The sequence below is a fragment of the Elgaria multicarinata genome, chromosome 3 (genome assembly GCF_023053635.1).
Source record: "Elgaria multicarinata webbii isolate HBS135686 ecotype San Diego chromosome 3, rElgMul1.1.pri, whole genome shotgun sequence".
Classification (NCBI taxonomy): Eukaryota; Metazoa; Chordata; class Lepidosauria; order Squamata; family Anguidae; genus Elgaria; species Elgaria multicarinata.
Window position 1 is genome coordinate 41,712,119 of NC_086173.1, and position 23,925 is coordinate 41,736,043.

Consider the following 23,925-nt stretch of genomic DNA (forward strand, 5'->3'; position numbering starts at 1 on the left):
TAAAATTCATCCATGGCTTAAAAACACACACATAGATATATAAAGCATTCACACCTTAAAAACTAATGCTAAAATACCAGCAAAAGATAAAACAGAGACAATAAACCAGAACATTCTTAACCATATTTAGGGAGATGATCGTATTTAAAATAACAACAAGAAGAAAAACTTTTGGGAGGATTTAGTAAAGCCACAATAATGATTCAGAATCTAGCTGACCTTTTACATGCGACTTTCTCTCTCTTTCTCTTTCTCTTCCTCTCTCTCTCTGTTTTGTTTTACTTTTTGGAAGTATCTAACACTTAATGCGGAAGCACACGTCTGAATAGCTGCCAGGGCTATTGTGAGTGCCAGTTTGTCCTAAATGCTCAGTGAGCTGTGGGAGCCAAGGTTGCTTAGCACCCCATAGAATCAAGACCTCAAGACAGAGAGACTAGCTGAGCTGTAGTTTTCTGGGGTAGGGTGTGGACATAAATAAGAAAATTAAGAAGACCATTTTGTTCCACTTCACTAATTGCTGTGGTTCCAGCTAGCGAGCAATCCTGTGCTGCTGGTGGGGCTGCCCTCTGGGCCAACAAACTGGTGAGTGGATTGGGGACCCCCAAAACTAGGCTGTGCAATAGGCTGCATTTAGCTAGGCTGGAATAGAATTTTATATCCCCTGTTCAGATTGTGCACTGAGGAGAACAGCAAACTACCTTTATGGGGTGATTCCTCCCCCACCCCAGCCACATGATGCAGTACTCAGAGGTTGATGGGGAGGGTGGGGGATAGGAGTTCACTTAAAAAAAAAATCTGTGCCATTTTATTCAGGTTCATAATTGGTGAAACATCCTAGCTTCATTTCAAAAGCTGGTTGACTGCAATTGACAAGAAGAGAGATCCCAAGTGTGCAAAGAGTCCACTCCATGTGCAAAGAGGGGTGATTTCAGCTTGCACATGAAAAGCATCCGATGTCCCAGCATGCTAACGAGACTGAGGTTTCCGACGGAGCAGAACAGCTAAGCTGTGGCACAGGAACCGCATGCTGACCCTGAGCAGTCCGCAGGGGGGATACTCAGACCGAAAGAGAAGTCTCACCATTTCCGAACCAAAGGTGCTCTAGAGGAGAAAGTGGCATTGGTTAGAAATTGAGCTGTAGAAGCACAGAACATGGGGGAAAGCTGGGGAAGGGAGGGATGAATCTGCACTGGGAAGGCAAGAGAAGGACAGCATTGGTGCAGGAACAAGAGGAGCTGGTGGTGGTGGAAATGGTTGTGAAAATGCTGTTGGAGGAGGGTGGTTGGAAAAGCTGTTGTAATAAGGGGGTCTTGTATCTTCTGAAAGCGGAGCTTAGAGCCAGCTTAAAGCCTTGAGCTACTGGTCTTCTGCTGGATTTAGGGATCCTCTTTGGCCCAAATTGTTTTGTTGACTCCTCTCCTTGCTTTGCCCTAGCCAGTCATCATGGCTGATTCCTGCGCCTTCGTCTTTCTATATCAACTTTGTCCTGCAAATTCCTTGTCCTTCAACCAGCCAGCTTAGACACCTTGTCTTGACCATCCTGCTCTCCTCTGTCCCCACTCCACAGCTTGGTCCTCCAAACCTCTCAGCGGGTTCCCTGATCATTCTTGTCCTCATGCCTCTCCCTCCCTCCCTTCCTCTTTCCCTTCATTTCTGCCTGACCTGCCTACCTTCATTGGATTCTGACCTCAGCCTGACCTTCATCCTCCTGAGCTAGACACCTCAGCTCCCCCTCCTTTGCAGGAAGGGGATTCTCTTGGACAACATAACGTCCCCATTCAGACAACACACTAAACCATGCTGCTTAACCACAAAATAGTTAATGGAATGCATTAATGCATTCCGTTAACTATTTTGTGGTTAAGCAGCATGGTTTAGTGTGTTGTCTGAACGAGGCCAACATTTATCTCATGAACATTTCAGCTCCAAGCCATCTCTATTGACTATTTTTTTTTTTTTACAGGATGGGTCCCTGCAAATCCTCTGAGTAGCTTGCATGATTAACATCTCAGTAGTGCTTTTCCCTGGGGTGATGTTCTGTGGTTCTTACTATTCCATAAAACAGGTCTTACATACACAGTGTAATCCCTTTGCATTTCAACTGCTGTTTAGACAAACTTGTTTTCCTTTCCTTTCCTTCCTTCCACTGTGGGTGCCTGCAGCCTCTCGGGCACACAGCCCACAGCTAAAAACATTAACCTTTGAATTGGGTGCCTTATGTGCACAATCTTGAAAGTGAAGAATAGACATCTGGAAGGGGTAAAAAAATAATAAAAAAAAGGTAAGATGGGATCTCCGGGAAGAACTAATTTGTGGCTGGAATTTCCAAAACATGCACTGGTGACTATTGACATTTTAGTAGTAAGAAATGGAAAATAGGATCCATATTAATTCCAGCTTTAGATCCCATGCTCTTACGCATCTCAGAGAAATTCTATGAAATTTTCCTCAGCTCAAACCTGATCCAAATAGCACAATTACATGCTCATGCCAGTAAGGGGAAAGTTCAAGAGTAACATAATTATTGGAAAAAGGAATAATTAACAAACATATCCTATGTTAATCCCCAACAAGCTGAACCATCCCATTACTTTTTCTGTCTTCCTATCAATTATCTCAGAATTCTCTCCTCCTCCTCTTCCTCCTCCTCCTCCCTTGGAATCTCCCCTGCCAGCTATCCCCCTTTACCCCTGGGTAGATCGGCTATGGTACATGGAGTTGCAGGGAGGTTCATCACCTATAGGGGGTTATGTTTTTTCTGCCCTCTTCAAATCAAATCTTATCCCCACGCATTAGAACGGGCTCTTTATGGAGCTCTGCTTTTGATATATTATCTGGGTCTGCTCACCATATCTGCAGACAGCAAGGAATATCCCCTTAGATTAAATTGCCGAGCAATCCTGGTGGTGTTTGTTTTGCCTTCACCTGAAGCATGTGGCTTGACATATTTGCTCTGAGCTCTTTTATTAAACCATCTATCCCTTTATTTCCTGGTACATCTTTTGTGGTACCTTGTTTGTTTCCACCCACTCCTTTGGAGCACACTATAGAAGGAGAGGGTTATTATTAGATGTGTGCACAGAAAATAAATGCACCTCTAAACCTGCTTCACATACAGGTTTGTCTGCAGTTTGGACTGACAGCTCACATTGGTTTGGAGCCTTCATGTCCCAAAGCTTCAGATGTCTTCCCTATATATTACAATGGGAAAATCAAGCAATGGCTATAACTCTTTATTTTGTAAGAATGGGGTGAATTGGGAGCATAGTAACCCCTTCTGATTGAATGAAGCCTGCCAAATTTCAGACAAATAGTTTGAAGGGTTGTTTTCTTTTGTTTTTATTGTTTTGGTAAGGAGTCTTTATGTTTTATACTCCAAAAAAGAAAAACAAATACAAGCTTGCATTTCATTTTTGTTCTAACATACATAATGGTTTTAACATATAACCAAAAGGGATGGCCTACCTAATCTATGGTTTTGTGGGCAGTGGCATACAATGTAACACACACACACACACACACACACACACACACACACATTTTCCTTCCCAATTTTAAAATAAATAAATATGTGCAGAGGTTCAGCTTATGAAGATCACTGAATACTAACAGCTAATAACATTTGATGTGGTATTTCAACATCCTCTCAAAAGCACTGTGATGGAAGAGCCCTGGTAAAGTCATTTCCTGATTGGAACTGCTTTAAAGCGCTATAAAACTGTTATAAAGCGCTTTAAAGCAGTAGTGTAGATCCGGCCCTGTTAATCACAAAACTACCCCTCCTCTCCCCACACCCCAAGAGGAGAGAAAACTACCCCACTCCATTTTACTTTAATGGAGACTTTGCCTGTGGGACATTCAAAATTGTATCAACAATCACCAGAGTTCCAAAGTGGGTCTGAAGCTTCAGAAACAGTTGACTTCCCTTGACTCTAGACACGAGTGGCTTAAATTTAGAGGTGGCCTAAATACTTCCAAAGTGACCCACTCTGATTTGGTGCTCAGGCTTCATCTGAAGTGAATGCGCGCACACATCTGCGCCATTGTTCTGTGTTTTCCTACTGAATTTATGTAGAGGATTCTAGGGTTGTGAGATATTTTTCAGAATGCCCCTCATTCCAGAATGAATCATCTCCATTATGTCTGGTGGCTAAGAGTGTGGCATCAAGGCCCTAGAAGTATAGCTAGCTACCTGGTATGTCAGATGCTTCTGAGCAGATGGGAAGGTTAGGGTGACCATATGGAAAGGAGGACAAGGCTCCAGTATCTTTTCATGCAGCACCTGTGAAATTCCCTCTTCATCACCACAGTTAAAGGTGCAGGAGTCCTGCCCTCTTGAACAGATACAAAAGGGAAGGTGGCACAAAGGATGACTCCCAAACATGTCAGGTTTCTACTGCAGAGTATCTCTCTCTGGAGTGGGGAATATGCAACCAAAACAAACACTACCCCTAGCCCAATCTACAATTTTTAGAATGGCATCCCGCATGGATGGCCCCAACTTGTGGAATGTCTCCGTACTCGTATCAGGAATACAGATTGGGGCCCGGACTTTACACAATATGGTGGCCTTCCACATAGTAAGCTATTCTAAACATGACAGGTGTGTGTATGTGTGTGTATGTTAGAGCTTTCTATAGCACCATCATTTTCTCTAACAGAAAACTGTTGTTTAGTACAAACAGGTTTGTAGCCAAAACAGGGCTACAAGAGAGGCATCAACATGCTTGTAGGAACCCCCAAATTTGTAGAAGTACACAAAATCTTTAAGAAAAATAAACTAAGGTGCCCCCCCCAAAAAAAAATCAATGAGGGCTGAGTATGCTCAGTGGCTACAGAAAGCTGAGTGTCTGTCGGGTGGGGTGCGGAGATAGAAATATGGAGAGGAGTTAAATTGAAGAAGGCCTGGGAGTTTTGTTGGAACACTGAACAGGAGTACTTGACACTGAAACATTTTGTTTCAGATCTCACTTGTTCCCTCTAATAGCAAATTTGAGAGGGTGCGTGCCTATCCATTTGGAACAGAAACTGGGCCACCTAAAACAGGAGTGGTTTTTACATTCTTGGGTGACTCTTCAGGTATGCAGAAGTATTTAAGTGTCTACATTTGTAATTTGAAAGAAAAAACAGTTTTTTAAAAAACCCTCAAACATCCTGACAAGGATCTGTGAACTTCCAGGTAGAATATTGAGATGTGAGTTGAGAAAAAGCTAAATTAGAAGTGGGAGAGGGAGAAAGAGAAGATGGATGTAGCCCAATCACACCCCAAAGAGCTTAGAGCAAGTATTCTAGAAGAGAGGAGATGGTGTTGAGGGGAGTGTGTCTTTTTTCTTTTTGGTTTTTAAAGGCACAATGCAGATATGTTTTGGAAGAGAGAAAGGAAAGGGAGGGGGTAAGGACATCTTTGCCCTTTCCCACTTCAACTTCAAGAATCCCGCATCCCATTATAAAGCTATAAAATTTTATTCTTGACTGGCAGCCCCAAATCTGGGACCTCTAGGAATACACTCCTACAAGGAATACAGATTGGAGCCTTGAGTTTACAAGTTGATGCATCATGATGGCCTTCCATGTGGCAAGTCATTCTAAGCATGACAGTTGTGCATCTCTCTCTCTCTCTCTCTCTCTCTCTCTCTCTCTCTCTCTCTCTCTCTCTGTGTGTGTGTGTGTGTGTGTGTGTGTGTGTGTGTGTTTGAACTTTTCAAAGGCATGCCATTTTCATCAACATCCTCATGGCAATATTTACTCCAGGTGCCAATGATTTTTTGTCAACAGTTTTCTAACGCAGGTCAGACTTCAGCAAAGCAAATCTTGATATAACAGATCTGGCGACTGGGTTATACAATCCTGTTATGAAACAAATGTCTCTCAGCCACTACACCCACCCACTATTGACAACTCAGCATTGTTGGTTGAAGTGGCAAAAAAACACTCTATTAATTAAAAATAGCAGAGAGTTTGGGCTGTTAGTAAAAAAGAAAGAAAAGAAGAAAAAAGGCTAACCTGATCCTGTCATTGTTGGTGAGCTGCCTTTTACCTGTTATTGAATGTATGATTTGATTACATCATGTCTTATTTAGTTCTGCAACTATTCTCTGCCAGGGAGAGTTGGAAATGAGGATTGGAGCTTTTTGTATTCCAAAAGCTGGATGTAACCCATGAGGCTCCTTGTTGGGATAAGACAACTAGAGAAAAACACTCCTCTGAACTAGCGTGCAGATTAACGTGTGAATTCACTGACTAAAAGCTGGGGGTGAGTGGTTCTGCTCCCAAACATTTTGGTCTATAAATTCAGCTCTGACAAAGCTCCAGAATGGATATGCACATACAGAATGACTTCCACAATCCTCTGTAGGCCTGCACAGAGAGGCCAAATAGGGCCTATTTTCAAGGCCCTTTGGAGACTTTGGAGTAGAAGAGAGATAATTAGCAAGGGACCATGCTCCCATCTGCTCAGAGGACTCTGACATGTTAAGTAGCCAGTGACATTGGCAGGCCCTTTGTGCCACTCTATTGGCCTCTAGACATGGCAGGTGGGTGTAGCATAGCTGTGCCCATTTGTCTTGAACCATCTAAAAAAAACATGGATCCTGGAATTGCTCCAGAAATGCTTCTACCTCAACCAGGAGCCATGTTCTGCTGGACCATGCTCTTTTTGGGATGGAACTCTGCACTACTTTAAAGAAAAACCTCAGAGATATGAAGTGCCAGGCAACCAAGCACATTCTCATGAAGACTAAAGGGTGTGCATAGGATTGACAGGCAAGTGATCTGGCAAACTTGCAAGGAACCCTGGAGATGGTGGTTCTATAAAGGGGCTAGAAATCTCTAGCAGAATTCTTAACAACCTAAAGTTCCCAGCCCTGTCTAGACGTCGTACTTGGGGCGCATGCATGCGCCTTCAGTACGACATCTAGACTATGACATGGCTGAAGCCCTGACATTTTCAATTTCTGGTGTAGATGTGCAATTAGGCTCATTACAGGGTTCCTTATACTGAGTCAGGCCATTCTACACCAGCCCAGTGTAGAGGGAAGGAGGAGGAGGATCTCACATTATGCTGATCACGAGACCCTCCCCTTAGTCCATATGTGGGCACGACATCCCGGGAGGAAGGAGGGTGTCGCGCCCGACATTAAAAATTGTTTGTTTGCTTTTTTTAAAAAGAAGCTGGGCGCACTTGTGCTCCATTGGAAGTGAGTTGTTATTGAAAAAGCCCCAACCCCCTCCTCCCACCCCCAATTCCTGATGGCCCAGTTCCTTCCCTCTGCTGCTCCCCGCTACCTGCAGGAGGATGGAAGAAGCCGGGATGGGCGGCCACACCTCCCACTGTCTCGGGACGATCCCAAGACCGCTGGAAGAATTGTTTTTCCCAGGGATTACATATCCCTGGGAAAACCCACGCTTGTCCCCCCCCCCTGCCCCCGGGAGTCCCTATGTGTCATTTGGACACACAGGGACTCGGCTGTAACCAAGGCCGCATTTTTTGGGCTGGTGTAGAAATGGCCTATAAATCCACTGACTGTCCATCTTCAGTCCTGCCTACTGTTACTGGATACAGTTCTCCAAGGTTCTTTTCTACCCTGCTACTTGAGATTCTTTGACCCAAGATATAGGGTAGCTTTACCCAATATAATTAATGCCTTCTAGATGTTTTGGATGACAGCTCCCGGCATTCATGACCATTGGCCGTACTGGCTTTGGATGATGGGAGTTCATCTGGAGGGCACGGGGAAGGCTGGTGGCCCTGGATCTCTATATATGCAATATATGCGTGTAGTTCAGGGTTTGTGTCACTGCAATACCAGTCCTGGGAATGGGGGATAAGATGAGGCAACTGGGGGAGTGCTTTTCAATGATACAGGGCAGATTTAGATGACTGTTTTGAGTGAGCTTTCCTCTTGTTTCTGAGTGAGATTTTATATATTAAAAAAGGCTAGCATAAAGAGAGAAAAACTTCAAACAACCAGGCATAAGGCGATACTGAGTCATCATAAGGCCATATGAACCCATCGTCAGGCAAAGTGTTGGCGAGGCCTACAGCTGGGGAAGTCAGGTGGGAGTCAGTCACACTGAGAGGGAAGGATAAACTTTTGGAAAGAAAGAAGCACTCTTTCTGTCTGTTTAAAGACCCTATGTGATGGAGAGGATGGAGACTTGAACTCAAATCACAAGTCAGCCATAAGGTCACTCTTTCTCCATCAGCATAATTTACCTCAGAGGCTGACTGTGAAGATAAACTTTTGTTCTGTTTGCTTCTTTCAGTGTACGTCTTGCTCAGTTCCAAGGGCAGCTCAGAAACATTTAGTTGTAAATAAGAACCCGTGTCCCTTAAAAAGTGTTTTTAAATAAATAAATATTAATAAATAGCCACATAAATGAACCCAGGAAGAAAGAATAGAGTGAGGGAGGAAGAAAATGATAAAATACTGTACTTAACAACTTCTCCTGAGTTCCTTGGAGGAAGAACCAGACACAGATTCTGATTATTTGCAGTGTGCCTTTTTACAACGGAGACTTCCCTCATTTTTTAATGGATGTATTGTATATCTCAGTAGCAAATGTGCTTTTTAACATTAAATCATTGGCATTGTGAATCTGAACATACTTGCCTTGGAGCAAGCTACTTTAATTCAAAGGTGCACAACCATTACAACCCCAAGGGCCACATGTGATAATGGCTTGCAGCACTCATGTACACACACACACACACACACACACACACACACACACACACACACACACTCCCTCCTCATGTGGACAATTCTTCCTTCACTCTTATCAGTGGTGGGAGCAGAGCAGTTTGTGTGAAGAGTACATGGGGAAGGAAAATCATGTATGTATGGGGAATTGATGGCACCAAGATGTCAGCATACTTGTAGGGATGTACAGTTGTCCTTGGGAGCCACTTGTAGCCCCCTGACCGTTGGTTAGGTACATTTGCTTTCATTCACTGGCATTTACTTCTGAGTAAATGTATTTAGGATTGCGCACAGTTAATTTCCACTTCTGATCATAAGGCAGAAATATGTTGTGACATATTCATGTCCCGTCTAATTCAAGAAGACAAATCAGGTGAGAGCATTGGTCCCTTTTGATTTCAGAAGCCACAAATCAATCTGCCCTCTGAAGGAACTAGACCCCAGTCGACTTCTATGGCCTCCCTCTGTCCTTCTGTCAACTCTCAGTGGCCAAGTACCTCCTCTCCTTTTTTATTATAGGATCTGGTTTCAGTTAGATGAATTAAATGTCACTGTAAGCTGTTCCACTGTGGATGACAGCACCGTTGCATGACATTCAAGTCTGCATAACAGCCTCCTGCTCTGTGCTATTTATGTCTGTCTTTCAAATGTTTAATAAACACTTTTATATTGACATATTAAGGCGTCTCTCTTTATTGAGACTGTGATCCAAGTAGTATTTCACCCCTACCAAACATAGATTCCAGCTCATTCCAAGCATATTTATATTTCCAAGTTGAAACTATTGTACTTTACTTTGATCTCTTTTGAAAGCAGAGAAGAAATACGGCAAGCATTCAAAATGAAGAGAAAACTTAGCTTTCTATCCCCTTTGCCCAGAACTTCCACCTGCTGTCACATTTCTTCATTCAACATAGTTTCCTCATTAAGGACAATTCCAGAACTGGGTACACACATGTTTGGCAAAGGGAACAACAAGAAGTGTCTATATTCAAGAAGAGGAAGGAATACAACATAGCAACCTGTGGTAAGAGGGAGATGGGGTAAACCATCTACATTCCACAAACTTTCAAATATTTTATTTCCAGGATGTATGCTTATTGATTCCCAAAATCTTGATTTTATATTTACATTGTCAAATCTTGACTGTAGAGTATAAATTCTACCTCATTTTTTAAAATTTATTTATTTAAAGACGGGGTTGGGTCCATACTTAGTCAAGCTTACAGTAAACCCATCAAAAGCAATGCGGCTTCATTCCCTCAAGACTAATTAAAGTCCCATTGATTTCAGTGGGTCTATTCTGTGTATAAACAATGGGCCCAAAGCTGACATGATTAGGGCGCAAGCTCCCTTTAAAAAGCAAACAGCCTAAGAAACATTTTAGTTTCCTATATCTAATCTGCTGTCCATTGGCTCTTCAGTCTTAGGGTGAGTATAATACCCCTTCCATTATAATATCTACGGCTAGTGGGATTACCCCTGGAAGGCAAGGCTCCTGCAGCTTGAACTGTTGAGATGAAAAGGGAATTTCACCAGGCACTGCATGCATACAAATAACACCTGCTGAAGTTCCCTTTTCTATACAAGTGTTAAAGATACAGGAGCCCTGTCCTCATTTCCACATGGTCACCCTAACCTTTCCCAAAGGACAGGTGGGAAATCCATGACTTTAAGGTTGCCACTTCCTGGCAGTTCCTGGTAGTTATCTTTTTTTTACTGCTCTCAGATCTCTATGTCATTCATTCGATGAGAGAGATGGAGAAGAAGTTACTTAGGCTGGTCTTCTCTGTGGAAGACGTGGGCAACTATGGGCTTCAAAAGGCCCAATCTCTTGTTGTTCAAAGTTTAATAGACCTAGATCTACAGCATTTAAGAACTGCTGCTAACAAATCTTGCTCTCCATTGCTCTATAATAATTTCAATAACTATGGACTCACTGCAGCTTCGTATCTGCGTACGTTAACCATTCCAAAGTACAGAAGAGCATTTACCCTTGCTCACTTTAATGTGTTACCATCAGCACTACTAGAAGGACGATTTAGTAAAATCTTGTTTAATGAACGGATATGTCCCTGTGGCTCTGGAGCAATAGAATCTGTCGAACATGTCGTTTTGCATTGTAACATGAGGAATGCATAAAAGAAGCTAATCTTTCCATTATTAACAGCCTTTTCTGGATGTAACTTTGGTATTAATTGGTTTGAGGGATGTGTCATTCCATACTGAAAGGGTCTCTAAGTTTCTTATGACGTCAATGCGAATTAGGAAAAAAAAATATTGCAATCCTCCTGAGAGAAGGAACTCCACACAACTGTATTTTGTTTTCATGTCACTTTTTATCTATCTCTTGTAAATTTTATATTGATTTTGCTGGTCTGCGACCGTAATAAATAATTGAGTGATTGATATTGATAAAAGATTGGTTTTGGTCAGCTAGTACAAAACCCAAGGAAAAACTAACAACATAGATGACCTGGGTGAAAAGTGTCAGACTGTAAGGTTGTGAAGAAAGAAGGATCTGTTGAAGGGTTCTGGGCTTTGGTTCCATTGATTTCAATGGGATGTAAGCCAGTCCAGCGCAAGCGAAGTAGACTAGGTTCCCTGGACCCTTTGGATTGCAGCCATTCTCCGGAAACAAACTTTTTTACTTCTCAAAAAGGCATAACAACAGAGTAACGAGTGAATGTCCCAATTCTAAAACAGCTCAAATGTTCCAACACTTCACATTTCTTAGTCTCGGAACAGAAAACCTCCCAAGGTTACACAACTTAACTGGGAAAGGATAAAAAAAATACCACGAACCCAAAAACCCAAAAGTTCTTTCCAAACTGTCGCCAGTGGGTAATGGGAAAGTGTGATGCGACTACTAAACTAGAGCTTGAGTGGAATTCATTGCATGCTTTGGAGGTTATAAAGGAAAAGCCCCCAATTTCAAGCAAAGGCTCAGGCTGTTTTCTTTTTAATTTAATCAGATTCTCAAAAGGGAACAGGATTATTTTGGAATATAGGTTTTTGTGTTGTGTTGATCATATTTTATGAGCACACCCGTGGCTAAAGTATAATTTAGCCTCCTAACCTGCTGTCCTCAGTTTGTAAACTGACTGCTCTTTAAAGTATTTGTTTTTATTAATGTCATTATTTTGTACTGATAGTCCATTTTACCCTTTTCACTATGTGTTTTAATGTTTAGAAGCACTTTTGTGTGTTCTTTAAAATACAAAGTGGTGCAGATACAACAACAACAACTGTTTAGCCAATTTCCAAAACAATATCCAAGACAATAGAATTGTGATACATAAATAGTTACAAAAGGGAACTAAGTCATTAAATACATTGTCAAGAAACACCAGCAACTAATAAAACAAAGACAGAAAATATGTATTGTGTATGTTAAATAGATGCTGTCAGAAAATACATAGCCTCTGCCAAAACCCATATATAATGTTTATGCCAAGAAACACTCTGGTGCCTTGCACGTAGCATGATCACTAATTCACATAGCTTGAAGTGCTACTTCATTTCATTTCACTTTTGTGCCACACTGCCACAAAACAACTAATTCAATATGAACAATAAAATCAGCAGCAACCATTAAAATTCTTCAGCTATAGTCCAACAGCCGGTCAACAACTTAGTAGCATGTTCCATTACAAGCACATTCAAACAACCAGGTCTTAAGGCCCCATTTAAAAGCAGCCAATGGGGGAGCCAGACAAACTTCACAGGAAGTTCCACAGTGATGAGGCCACCAATAAAAAGGCCTTGTCTCTTGTGCCACCTGAGGTGATGAGCCTTAGGCTCGTGAGCAGGGTTTCCATAGCTGAACATAAGGCCATGATTGATCATAAGGTTCATATAGGTGCCGGTAGATCCTAAGCCATTTAGGGATTTAAAAGTCACTACCAGCATGTTGAACTCTGCCTAGTGGTGATCAGTGTAGCCAGTACAGAACTGGTGTTATATAGTTCGATTATCTGTCCATCCCACAAGCAACTGGACCACTGCATTCACTTCCGAGCTGTCTTCAACGGCAGCCACAAATAGACCATAGCTAGACCTAGCAGACTAGCAAGACGAAGGGGGAAGGATCTCGCAATTTTATGATTGTGAGATCTCTGCCTCTGTCTACACATGGCACACAACATCCTGGAAGGAGGAGGACGTTGCAGCCGCCATTTTGTTTTAGCTTTTTAAAGGTCAAGGAGTGCATGAGCACAAAAGTTTTTTGTTTTTTGTTTTAAAAAAGCACCTCCCACTCCCCCACCCCACCCCCGATGGGCACGGAGGAGCTCTGCACCCCATGTGCGGTTCCTGGCTCCTCACGGTTACTCACGAGGAGCTGGGACGAAACCGTGACACCCGGCAACTCATCTCAAGACTGCAGGGGAAAGTGGCCTAAAAGGGCCTGCTGATATCCTGGGACAAGGGAGGGATCATCCCTCTCTGCCCCCGGGATCCTCTGTGTGTCATGTGGACACACAGGGATGATCCTAGGGCGATCCCCGGGATATCGGCAGGTCTAGCCATGGCCATAGTAATCCAATGTCACCAGGGCTTGAATAACTTTGGTAAGGGCTGCCCTCTCTAGACAGAAGCACAGCTGGCCAATCATCTGAAGTTGATAAAAGCTATCCCACGCGCTCCCCCTCTTCCACACATACTGTACCACCTATGTTAGAGATTTAGAATTTGGGGCACTGGGTATCTCCTCAAAAAGCACTCAGTTATCTGGTTAGGCACGGTCAGCCCTAGATCAAGTGGATTATCAAGCAAGGAGTATCTTGGGTGTTCACCTCTAATCCTTGAATACCTTATTTTTATTGCCACTGTAGCCCATTTCAGGACTTCGATGTGATATTTGTGTGCATGGTTTTTGCCTGTCATATAAGATGAAAAGCATGTATGTATTGACCTGATGGTTCACACGTGCACTTTTATTGTCAATTATATGGACAACAATATGGACCTTAAAATGACACCATCCGCTTGTGCTTCCAGATTTGTAAATGAAGATGAACTGTTTATACTATTTGAATGGATAGTTGAGCAGATGCCCTGTGACAGATACCCCGTGAGCCCAACACCCCTGGAGATTGCTGGGGTCGGTTCAATCTGGTTAGGTCTTCTCATTTTTAAAAAGCCTGTCAGAAATACTTCTTCTAAGATTTTCTTTCCATATTATTGTTTGCCTTTCCTTGGGAGCCTCAGCCTCCTCTTTTCCAAGGCAATTCTTCTTTTTCCTACTGATTTACACCTGCACACCATTCATTTTTAGCTTGTATGTCAACTGTTGTTTGATCTAGTCAACAAGAACACACACACACACTTATGCCTCAAAACATTTTTTTTTTAAATGGGAGATTGCTGGGCTTTGGTTGTAGCTCACTTTGTTTTCACACCTCTCATAGTGGAGAGCCTTAAAACATTTAAAACAGTTTCCAATTGTTGTTTGTTTTTCAAAGACAGCTTATTAAAATGTCGGTTCATGAGAAAGCAATGGATGAAAATGGCAAGGGGTGTTTAAAGCCACGGTTACAGCAAGTCCTATGAATATTTCCAATAACTGTGTTCCAAGAAGTATTTTTGGAAGCATGAATGTTGTGTTTTTTAATCAAGGCCACATTCTGAGGATACGACACCATATGTCACATTCGTTCCTGTCCCAAAAAAGAAAAGGAAAGTATGCTAGGCTTTTAAGTGTTTTGGAAAAGCATCTTTGCCTGGCTGGCATTGTTCTTTGCGCAGCTGAGGAATTCTCGGTCTTTTAGCAAATCACGAATGAGATGTACTACACTTCATGGGACAGATCTTTCACAACTTGCCGCTTTGTGTGTGTGTATTATAGTTCACCAGGGAAACTCAGCCTGTAATGTTCATGGGTAAACATTATGTATGTAAAGGGCATGTATATCCATATACTCGTACAGCACACAAATACTACAGAAAAGAAATCAGTGATCCCTGTGGCTGCTGTTTCCACACTGGAACATCAAGCCTGCCTCATCCTATGGCCTGGTTCTATACATGCAGCAGAATGAGGTGTTATAATGTTCAAAGGGTAGAATGAACTGCAGCACTTCAGACTGCAGGTGGGGGATACCACTTCTGAATGCCTTCATGATAAAACAACAACAACAATAACTACAACTACTCAATAACAACCAACAGAACCTTGCAAATAGAAATCTAGCACACAAAAAAGAAGTGTTCTTGAGAGCTGAGTGGCAATGGCTTCTCAAAATTTGTCTCCCTATTTGTGGGCAGTTGAAATTGGGGAAACCATTTCATCTAATTCTCCAGGGGATACATTTTCAAAAAAAAAAAAAAGAAAATCTCAAGGGTGGGCACACCATTAGCACAGCTTCTTCTTTCTCCACCCTTCTTTTCGGGGACTTGTTTTTGCTACCACTGCATGTGGCAGCAGCATCAACTGGTCACCATTTAGCATCCTCCACATTGCCCCAGAGCTAGCGTTGTGCAGGATATTGTGTGCGTGCGCATGTGGGTGTAAGGGGAACGGAAGCCAACACAAAAAAACAAAACTGAAAAATAGTCGGAGAACATTCTGCAAAGTTGCCTTCTTTTTCAGGGTGCATGTGTGTGTGTGTGTTAGAGCACTCCATCACACAGGGGGAAACACGCTCCCTACCGTCGCTTCTCTGCCTGTGTTTTTGTTCCTCAATTACTTCCTCTTTCAAGAGAGGAAGTACAGAACGAGCACGAGGACCATTGAGTCCGCGTTCTAATGGCAATGCTTCTCCTGCACACAGCAAAAGAGAGCAGCAACTTCTGGGTTTAAAATATATCGGACTTTGTGGAATGGTTTTTTTGTCATGCAAGGAAGGCAAGAGGGGGCGGAAGACAACGTGATGGGAGGGACCTGCAAAAAATTCATGAGTGCCCAGTAACAAGCATGCAATAAAGCGCTCATGGGATGGAGCTCTTAATTCTCAGAAATTTGGGCTTATGTCTAGTTATGACTGAAAAGTCCACCTTGTAACCATAGGGTATGTTTTACCAGGGAATTTTGGGGTGAGATTGAGGCAGATAAAATCATGCAAATTTCAGCCAATTCTGACTGGGGGGGGAGGGGGCTTTGGCATTTTTTTTAAAAAAAAAAACACTTCCATGATAGTTAATGGAAGACACAAACTTTTGGATTTCTAAATCTCATCTACGATTCGGTACCCGAGTCAAAGCAGGCAGCCTCCAAATCGGTTTGAGCTGAATCAGGGTCTGAGCTGTGTCTTGTGGTTGGTGTACACCCTCAATCCCTGATACACCCTGGCTATGGCCCAGAAAGTCTCTGATTTGGGCAAGCCATGTGAAAAAAGGGGGTTGAGAAATTACAGACCCAGCATGAAAGAGCTGCCTTGTGGAGACCTTGTTCAGTATCCTCCTTGCAGTCAGTGTAACTTGTAGAATGGAACTGAGAATTTGCGTTTGTACATGTCATTTAGGATTAGTAACAAAGCTATGGCTAAATTGTGATTAGCAGTGGATTAAAAATTAAACTAAGACTTGTGGCTAAGAGGGGGCTTTGATATGGGGTAGCTCTTCCAGGGCTTGAACGTTATTATTTTCCTCTTTCACATGTTGTTCTCTTTCATATATCCCAAGTAAAGTATAGTCATTCTTCATCATGGAGTAATGCTCTTTTTTCTGTTTTTGTTTTTCAGTTTGTTTGATGATGATGATGATGAAATTTTTAAATTTATTTTTCTTTAGTTCTGGTTACATTGGTCAAGTATTACATCATACATATACATTCAGTCTCGATACAGATTCCTGTCTGGATTTAATGTTATTTATTGTTAACTTATTTAAGATACTTAAGCCCTAGCTAGACCAGGCTATATCCTGGGGTGATACCCTGGTTCGTCCCTGTGCATCCAGATGACACACAGGGGATCCCGGGATCAGGGAGGGATCATCCCTCCCTTGCCCTGGGATACAGCCCTACCCTTTGGCCCTGCTTTTTCCGCAGTCTTGGGCTGAGCCCAAGCCCGTGGAACATGAGGCCCATTTCTGCGAGCTTACCCGGCTCCACGCGATTACTCATGCGGAGCTGCGCACGGGGTGCAGTACTCCTCAGGAGCACTGCGTCCATTGGGACTAGGGTGGGGGGAGTGGGGGAAATCAATTTTTTTTTTTGAAAAAAACTTACCTTGAGTTGCTTCAGCGCTCCTGTCCCTTTAAAAATAAAAAATGGTGGGCGCGACGCCTCTCTTTCTGAGGTTGTTGCGCCTTGCATGTAAACAGAGGTGAGATCTCATGTTATTCACAACACGACATCTCCCCTCCTCTCCCCTGGACTTTAAGGTAGGTCTAGCTAAGGCCTTAGTTTCCTTCCCCCCCCCCACCCGGCTGCTCTCCATAACTCTATATATGCCAATGGAGGCATTCTCTCATCTTCTTCTTTATTCACAAAATCAATAAATTTCCTCCATACCCCTTCAAATTTGCCTTCGCTTACTTGTTCTCACACTATCCTTAGTTTTTGAGTCGGTTGTTCTAAGAGAGCAATCTGCCATACTCTTTGGTACCAATTATCAATATATGGAGCCCTTTGCATCTTCCCAATGCTTGGCAATCAACCATCTAGCTGCCAACAGTAGATGGCTTATTAATTCCTTAATTAACAACTTTCTATCTAGTCCTCTATATAAATTGAACAATGCTAGATGAGAAGAAGGTGAACCCATTGTCCAGTTATTGAGCTAATCTTTTGGAACACGGATTTCCAGTTTGTTGACCTTGTCTTGCTTTCTTTTACTCTCACCTTTCAGCACTTGTAAATCATAGAATCATAGAATAGCAGAGTTGGAAGGGGCCTACAAGGCCATCGAGTCCAACCCCCTGCTCAATGCAGGAAATGCATAACTGCTCTTGGGTCCAGGATACTTGAGCTGTATTCCTCTATTTCAGCAAATACCACGAAAGATCTTCTGGACTGTGTGTGTGTGTGGAGATGGTGATGGTTGGATGAAGGCTAATAAACTGATACTTAATTCAGGCAAGACAGAAGTGCTGTCTAGAGATGTAAAATTTCTGAAATCTTTGAAACTGCGTGTGTGAGTATGTAATTTTATTTATTTATGTATTTTGGCAGGGTGTGTGAATGTTAGTTAAAAATGGAAACCTCAGAACAAATGGAAAAACATGGAATAATTAGTTGTTTAGTGCCTTTTAAAGTCATTTTATTACTTTGGAATATAAAATCTATTGGGTAGGAACCAGATTTAATTTGGCTCAACTGCATTGGCAAATTGGACTTTCCCACACCCTCCTTCTCACGACAGCCCCCTGAACATGCTACAAAGAGTCAGGAGACCCTGACTGAGGTGAGTTGTGGTATGGTGGGGAAGCGAGAATCCCTTAAAATCGAGAAGGACCTACTATGCACAGAGTCCTTCCTCTTGCGGAAGGCAGAGCCTGGATCCAACCTGTTATGCATAACTTAGTTTGCTCATAAAATTAGAATGTGTATTTAAATTAAATTAAATTAAATTAAAATATAGTTTAATCAGACAATAATTACAAATTATTGAACTCAATACGTTGAGTTGCAGAGCTCTCATTCCACCAGTGAATATTGCTTGTGGAGTAGGGTGTACACATCCTCTCCTTCCCTTTGCAATCACCCCACACCCTCTAAATCTGTTCTGGAGGCTTGGGGGCCCTCCAGAGCAGATTTAGAGTCTCTCTCTCTCTCTCTCTCTCTCTCTCTCTCTCTCTGTGTGTGTGTGTGTGTGTGTGTTTGTGGGGCCAGGAGAAGATGCAGATGTTCCATTCTGCAAATGCTATACTTCTACTGGCGAAATGATGGATTCAACCCTAAGGAATCTGACATTTCTTAGTTTTTGCCAGTTTATCAGAAGTGGGCAGACAGTGTTGGAAAGAAACAAAACCATCAGTGTGTTCTGTTTAGAGGTGCTTGGACTTGGATAGGGAGTAGTGATCTGAAGTTGAAACCTCTCAAAGTTCAGTTCACTCAAGGAACAAGATCAAGTCTGTCCAAGGTCAAAGCCAGCAAGTTTTCAGGGAGGGAGTGGTGGTGGTGGTGGTGGTGGCGGGAAAGCCAGATAACAATGTTTGACCACAGTATCTTAAATATTTTATTCATCATTCTAAAAGGAAATATTTCATGATGTAACATTTTTCCATTTTTCAAGAAAAGCAAAGCACAAAAAGTCCCCAGAAAATAACTTGTGGGTAAAAGGTGGGGAGGGTTATTCAGACAGGATTTGGGATTTGAAACTGATCAGAACCAGAAAATCAGAAACCCAGGTCAACTGTAAAACATATAGTGAAGCTAGATGCCAGTCATGTTAATGTATGTAGAAGAAAGGTGTGTAGAAGAAAAGAAGAATTGGTAAGAAGTGCCTGGCAGCTGTCTAATTGCAAGAAAAGCCCTGGGGTGGATGCGTTGGTTATACTCCGCTACTGCAATCATGTATCCATCCCAGGGCTTTCCGCCAAAGTTGCAGAGAAAAATAGTTGGGGACTTAACCCGACATTTTTCTCTGGAGCAAGGCAGTGGAGGCATGGCCAGGCAGTGCCTGGTGGAAGGCGACCTGCAATTGCTTGCCTTCCCCCAGGTAGACGATAGGGGTGGCTTCCATCCCCGGATGGCCACCCAGAAATCACGTGCTCCCTCCTCAGTGTCGGGATTACCCGACGCCACCCCAAGGGAGGGAAAGCGCGGGGTTTGAGAGGGACGCAGTGCCAAGCCAGTGCCATGAAGGCACCTGCGGTCAAACTACACCTGATGTGAAAAATTAGTGAGCCAGTTTTCTAGGGCTAGTCCAATGGTTATGGGTTATTTCAATTTCAATTGATTTTCCAAACTCAGTTCCAGACTGAGTAGTTTTTCTGGCTTCTTAAAAACATTAGGGTAGGTAGCAGGAGCTCCAAATTTGAATGGAGCAGCAGTGGGAGAGTTTTCAAGTTGAAATATTGTTCCCCAAAGCCGCTATTATTAACACCCCCCCAATTCTCCATGAAAATGTATAAACCGCCTTTTTAGTGCATTTACATCATTCAGAGTGGCTTTCAACAATTACAGACAAAGGCAATTCCATAAAAGAAAGAAAAACAGCAGCATTAAAATGGAAAGAAAAGTTCTGGCAAATAAGAGCATTCTAAAACTAGGGCCCACCCCACCAAAATCATCTACTCAGCAGGGTGAATGCTTGCTAGCACAGGAAAGTTTTAACCAATTGGGGTAAACAGATATCAGCTTAGAGCTGAAGGACCAGGTTCTTACAGCTAACCACATGATCCATTTATAACAACATGGATTTAATATACCCACTTGGGCAATACCTTTATTAGGACCAATTAAAATGACACAAAATAATGTGCAATTTTTTGAATTCTCCAGAACTCTTTATGAGATTGGATGGTACAAAAAGCAGGGGATGGGGAAAAAGATGGAAAATATATACTGTATATCAAAAATTGGGCTAGATGTTTTAGCCATCATGTCTGCATTTAGACACAGAGCAACAGGTGCTACTAATTGAAAGGCATTGTGCAGCCGTTTTGTCATTTTATCTCCTAAAGGAAGAAGAAAAAAGATGGAACAGGTGATAAGAACAAAAACAGGCGGGTTACAAATGGAAGACAGCAAAATTTGGATAGTTCATAGCATTTTGTGTTTGAGGCACAGTAAAATCCTTGGGTTGAATCCAGATTTATGCTACATCAACTGTGCTGGCAGAAGTGGACTTTGCCATCCCGCTTCCCATGGCAGCCGCTCCAGCCCCCTAAAAATGCCACACAGAGAGTCAGGAGATCCTATGGAATGGGGTGAACTGTGGTGTGCATGTGTGAAAATGCAAGGATACCCCCAAGTTGGGAAAGGTTCCTTCGTCTTGTGGAAGGCGATCCTGGGTCTAATCCCAATTTTGGATGGACTCCCTATCTCCAGATGGAGCTTGCAAGCAGAACAAATTTAGTCTCTGCTGGCTGCTGTAGCATGACATTACACCTAGGGTTTTGGGAGGAAGAAGCAATGGCTGACTCCATTTTTGGAAACATAACATATGGCAGTTACCCAGATCTGTCGCCCTCCTTCTAAAACACACAGGTTTGTGCTTAGGCAGAGAGGAAAGAAGCGTGGCAGCCTTTACATTCACAAAGATGAGGATTAATTTTGGGAGGTAAACTAGGTTTAAAAAAAGCCAATTAAAGCCAATTTGTGTAGTATTACCTAGTGGTTGGAGGGAATAGAACACTCAAAATGCAAAGTCCTTGCGGATTTTACAGCTGTCATTTTTCTTATGGACTTCCTTTGCTTTTTATGTGCCTTGGAGAATGTTCAAGGGCTCTGTGAGAGTTTTAGTCCTCATACCTGAGATCTTTATTGGGGATGCCAAGTGTAAGGCTGTATGGAACCTTATACATGTAAAACATGTACACTATCGTTGATCTATGATCTTGTGTCAATTTAGAACTAGTTCACCAGTGTTATGCTTTCAAGATAAAACCAGGAAAGCTACACTAAAGCTGGTTTCCAATTGAAGTTGGGGATATAAGGTGAAAAGTCTGTGCTTGTTGTCTCCACCCACCCCACTTATGCTAGTGCAGGTATTACAGGTGGACATTAGAACCTAGCCTGGGACACTTTCCAGATATCAAATATTTACTCTTTCGTTTCTTCTGCAGGTTATAAATGAAGAGAGAGGGAGAGACCAGCTGGTGATTGATATCTTTAAACGTGTCTCCTAAATTAATTATAGCTTGCAGGCTCAAGAAACATGGCTGAGCCTGGTGATGATAACTATAAACTTATAAGCATGGAAGCAAAGACACTCAGACATTCCCAGAGTTACCAAGAAACGACTTCAGTGGGGATTAAAAGAATGCAAAAGCGGTTTCTCCAGAAAGATGGAACCTGCAACGTATACTTCAAACACATCTTTGGGGAGTGGGAGAGCTATGTAACTGACATTTTCACCACATTGGTGGACATCAAATGGCGCCACATGTTTGTGATCTTCTCATTATCCTACATCCTGTCCTGGTTGTTCTTTGGTTTGGTCTTCTGGCTGATTGCGCTCCAGCATGGTGACTTATCACCTGACGAAGAAGTAACCCCTTGTGTTGATAATGTCCATAGTTTCACAGGGGCTTTTTTATTCTCCCTTGAAACCCAAACAACCATTGGCTACGGATCCCGTTGTGTCACTGAAGAATGTTCAGCAGCAATCCTGACCGTAGTCCTACAATCAGTATTAGGCTGCATCATTGACACATTCATCATTGGAGCGGCTTTGGCCAAAATGGCAACTGCCCGGAAGCGAGCTCAGACCATCCGCTTCAGCTATTATGCCACGGTAGGCTTAAGAGATGGCAAACTCTGCCTGATTTGGCGCATAGGTGATTTTCGGCCTAATCATATGGTTGAAGGCACAGTGAGAGCCCAGCTCTTGCGGTATGTGGAAGATCACGTAGGAAGGATGATCTTGGAATACAAGGACTTAAAATTATTAAGTGACCAGATCATTCTTGCTACCCCAGTGACCATTGTACATGAAATTAACCAAGACAGCCCATTATACGACATGGACAGGAAAACTCTGGCAAAAGAAAACTTTGAGATCTTGGTTACATTTGTATACACCGGAGATTCAACAGGAACGTCCCACCAGTCAAGGAGTTCTTATGTGCCTCGAGAAATCCTTTGGGGCCACAGATTCAATGACGTTCTGCAAATGAAGAAAAAGTACTACAAAGTCAACTGCCTCCAGTTTGAAGAAACCACAGAGGTCTATGCTCCATACTGTAGTGCCAAGCACCTAGATAGCAAGGAACAAGAATATACAGCTTTTGAAAAGGCAATGGATGGAGAACCTGGAACATCAACATCGTCATCATCGTCATCATCATCATCATCAGGAGTCAGAGTCAGATCATTTAGTGCAGATGCTTTAATCATCCATTCCGAAATCTCTGAAGAGTCGGCCAAAACTTCTAATCAAGTTAATACTATGGAGCTGCCATATGAGAGAGCTCTGGTGACTTTAAGCAGAATCTCAATGGAATCCCAGATCTAGGGATCCATTGCAATAACGGCTGTTAACTTTTTGCAGCACTGTGGCAGTTTTCATGCGCACAAGTTTCACTTACATACTTATGAAACTGACCCTCAAATCATAAAAGGAAGAAGAACTGATTCACTGCCGCTTAATTAAGACTTCATTCTAACTGGAATTCATGGCTTGTAGATCCTTTAAAATCACATCCTTTAAAATCACTCTTTTCACAAGTTGTAGAGCTGTTTATTCAAGTAATATAATTCTTAGAAAATGCTCAACGATACTCTGTACAGATCTACACAGAAGGAAATCTGTTGTTTAAAATGTCAATGTTGTCTTTCCACTGAATCCACAAAGCCAGATTACTGAATTTAAACTGTTTCAGTTCCAGCATTCTGGGAATGCTAGGAGTTGTGGGACTTTTTTTTCTGTCTGAACATGCATAGGATTCTGTCCATAGGTACATGAATTTGTATTTTTACAGATAAGTGTGTTTTCAAGGCACAATTAGCTTAATTCAAGTATTTGAAAATACTGGTTTGTATGTTGGAGCATAACTTAATTGTTAGCATATATGCTACTTTTGGAAACTATTTTGGGGAAGTGTTAAAATGTTAGGCTTCTCTTTGATGGATGCATTTTTCTTTTTCTTTTTAAAACAATCAGATTTTGACTATTTTCTTTTGCTATTTCATATAAAATACTTGGGGTTCTGCATAAATTATGGGAAACTATTTGTTACCAAGAGTTTGAAAGAAGTAGTTAACTTTGCCAAAGTTCAAGGCACCTTATTTGCTTGCACTTGAATTATGTTGATTAATTATTGCTTTGCTACATGCTTGTTCTGAGAATATAAGGCCAACTGCCCAAACTTATGGTTGGAGCATTTCCATTTAGCAATTTTTCATCATGTAATAATTCTATGTACAGAATATGTTTAAAAATTGTTATGAATATTTGGAAAAAAAAGATTTTTAACGTAGAGAATGGTATAGATGCTTTGATTTTAAAATTAATATATAAAAACATTTCTTCCCACTAGTTTGGATTTTCTTTCACTTTGTTCTTCATTCTTAATTACTTGGTTAGATAAGACCAATTTTTGTTTTACCTTTTTCTTTCTTTTTCTTTTCTGTAAGTCTGAAAACAGAATCCTTGAATCAGACAAACCAATT

The 23,925-nt window shown here is 42.1% G+C and overlaps 1 protein-coding gene across 1 annotated transcript; it reads left to right on the forward strand.

The window, feature by feature from the left end:
• Positions 1–396: 396 nt before the first annotated feature.
• Positions 397–23,683, forward strand: KCNJ16 (potassium inwardly rectifying channel subfamily J member 16). Its single transcript, XM_063120058.1, has 2 exons — positions 397–582; positions 21,378–23,683. Exon 2 carries the CDS (start codon positions 21,470–21,472, stop codon positions 22,766–22,768), a length of 1,299 nt encoding a protein of 432 aa, XP_062976128.1. The 5' UTR covers positions 397–582; positions 21,378–21,469; the 3' UTR covers positions 22,769–23,683.
• Positions 23,684–23,925: the final 242 nt, after the last annotated feature.

Bases quoted from the DNA above. Each gene is read 5' to 3' on its own strand.
- KCNJ16 (XM_063120058.1), top strand. From the start codon at position 21,470: ATGGCTGAGCCTGGTGATGATAACTATAAACTTATAAGCATGGAAGCA.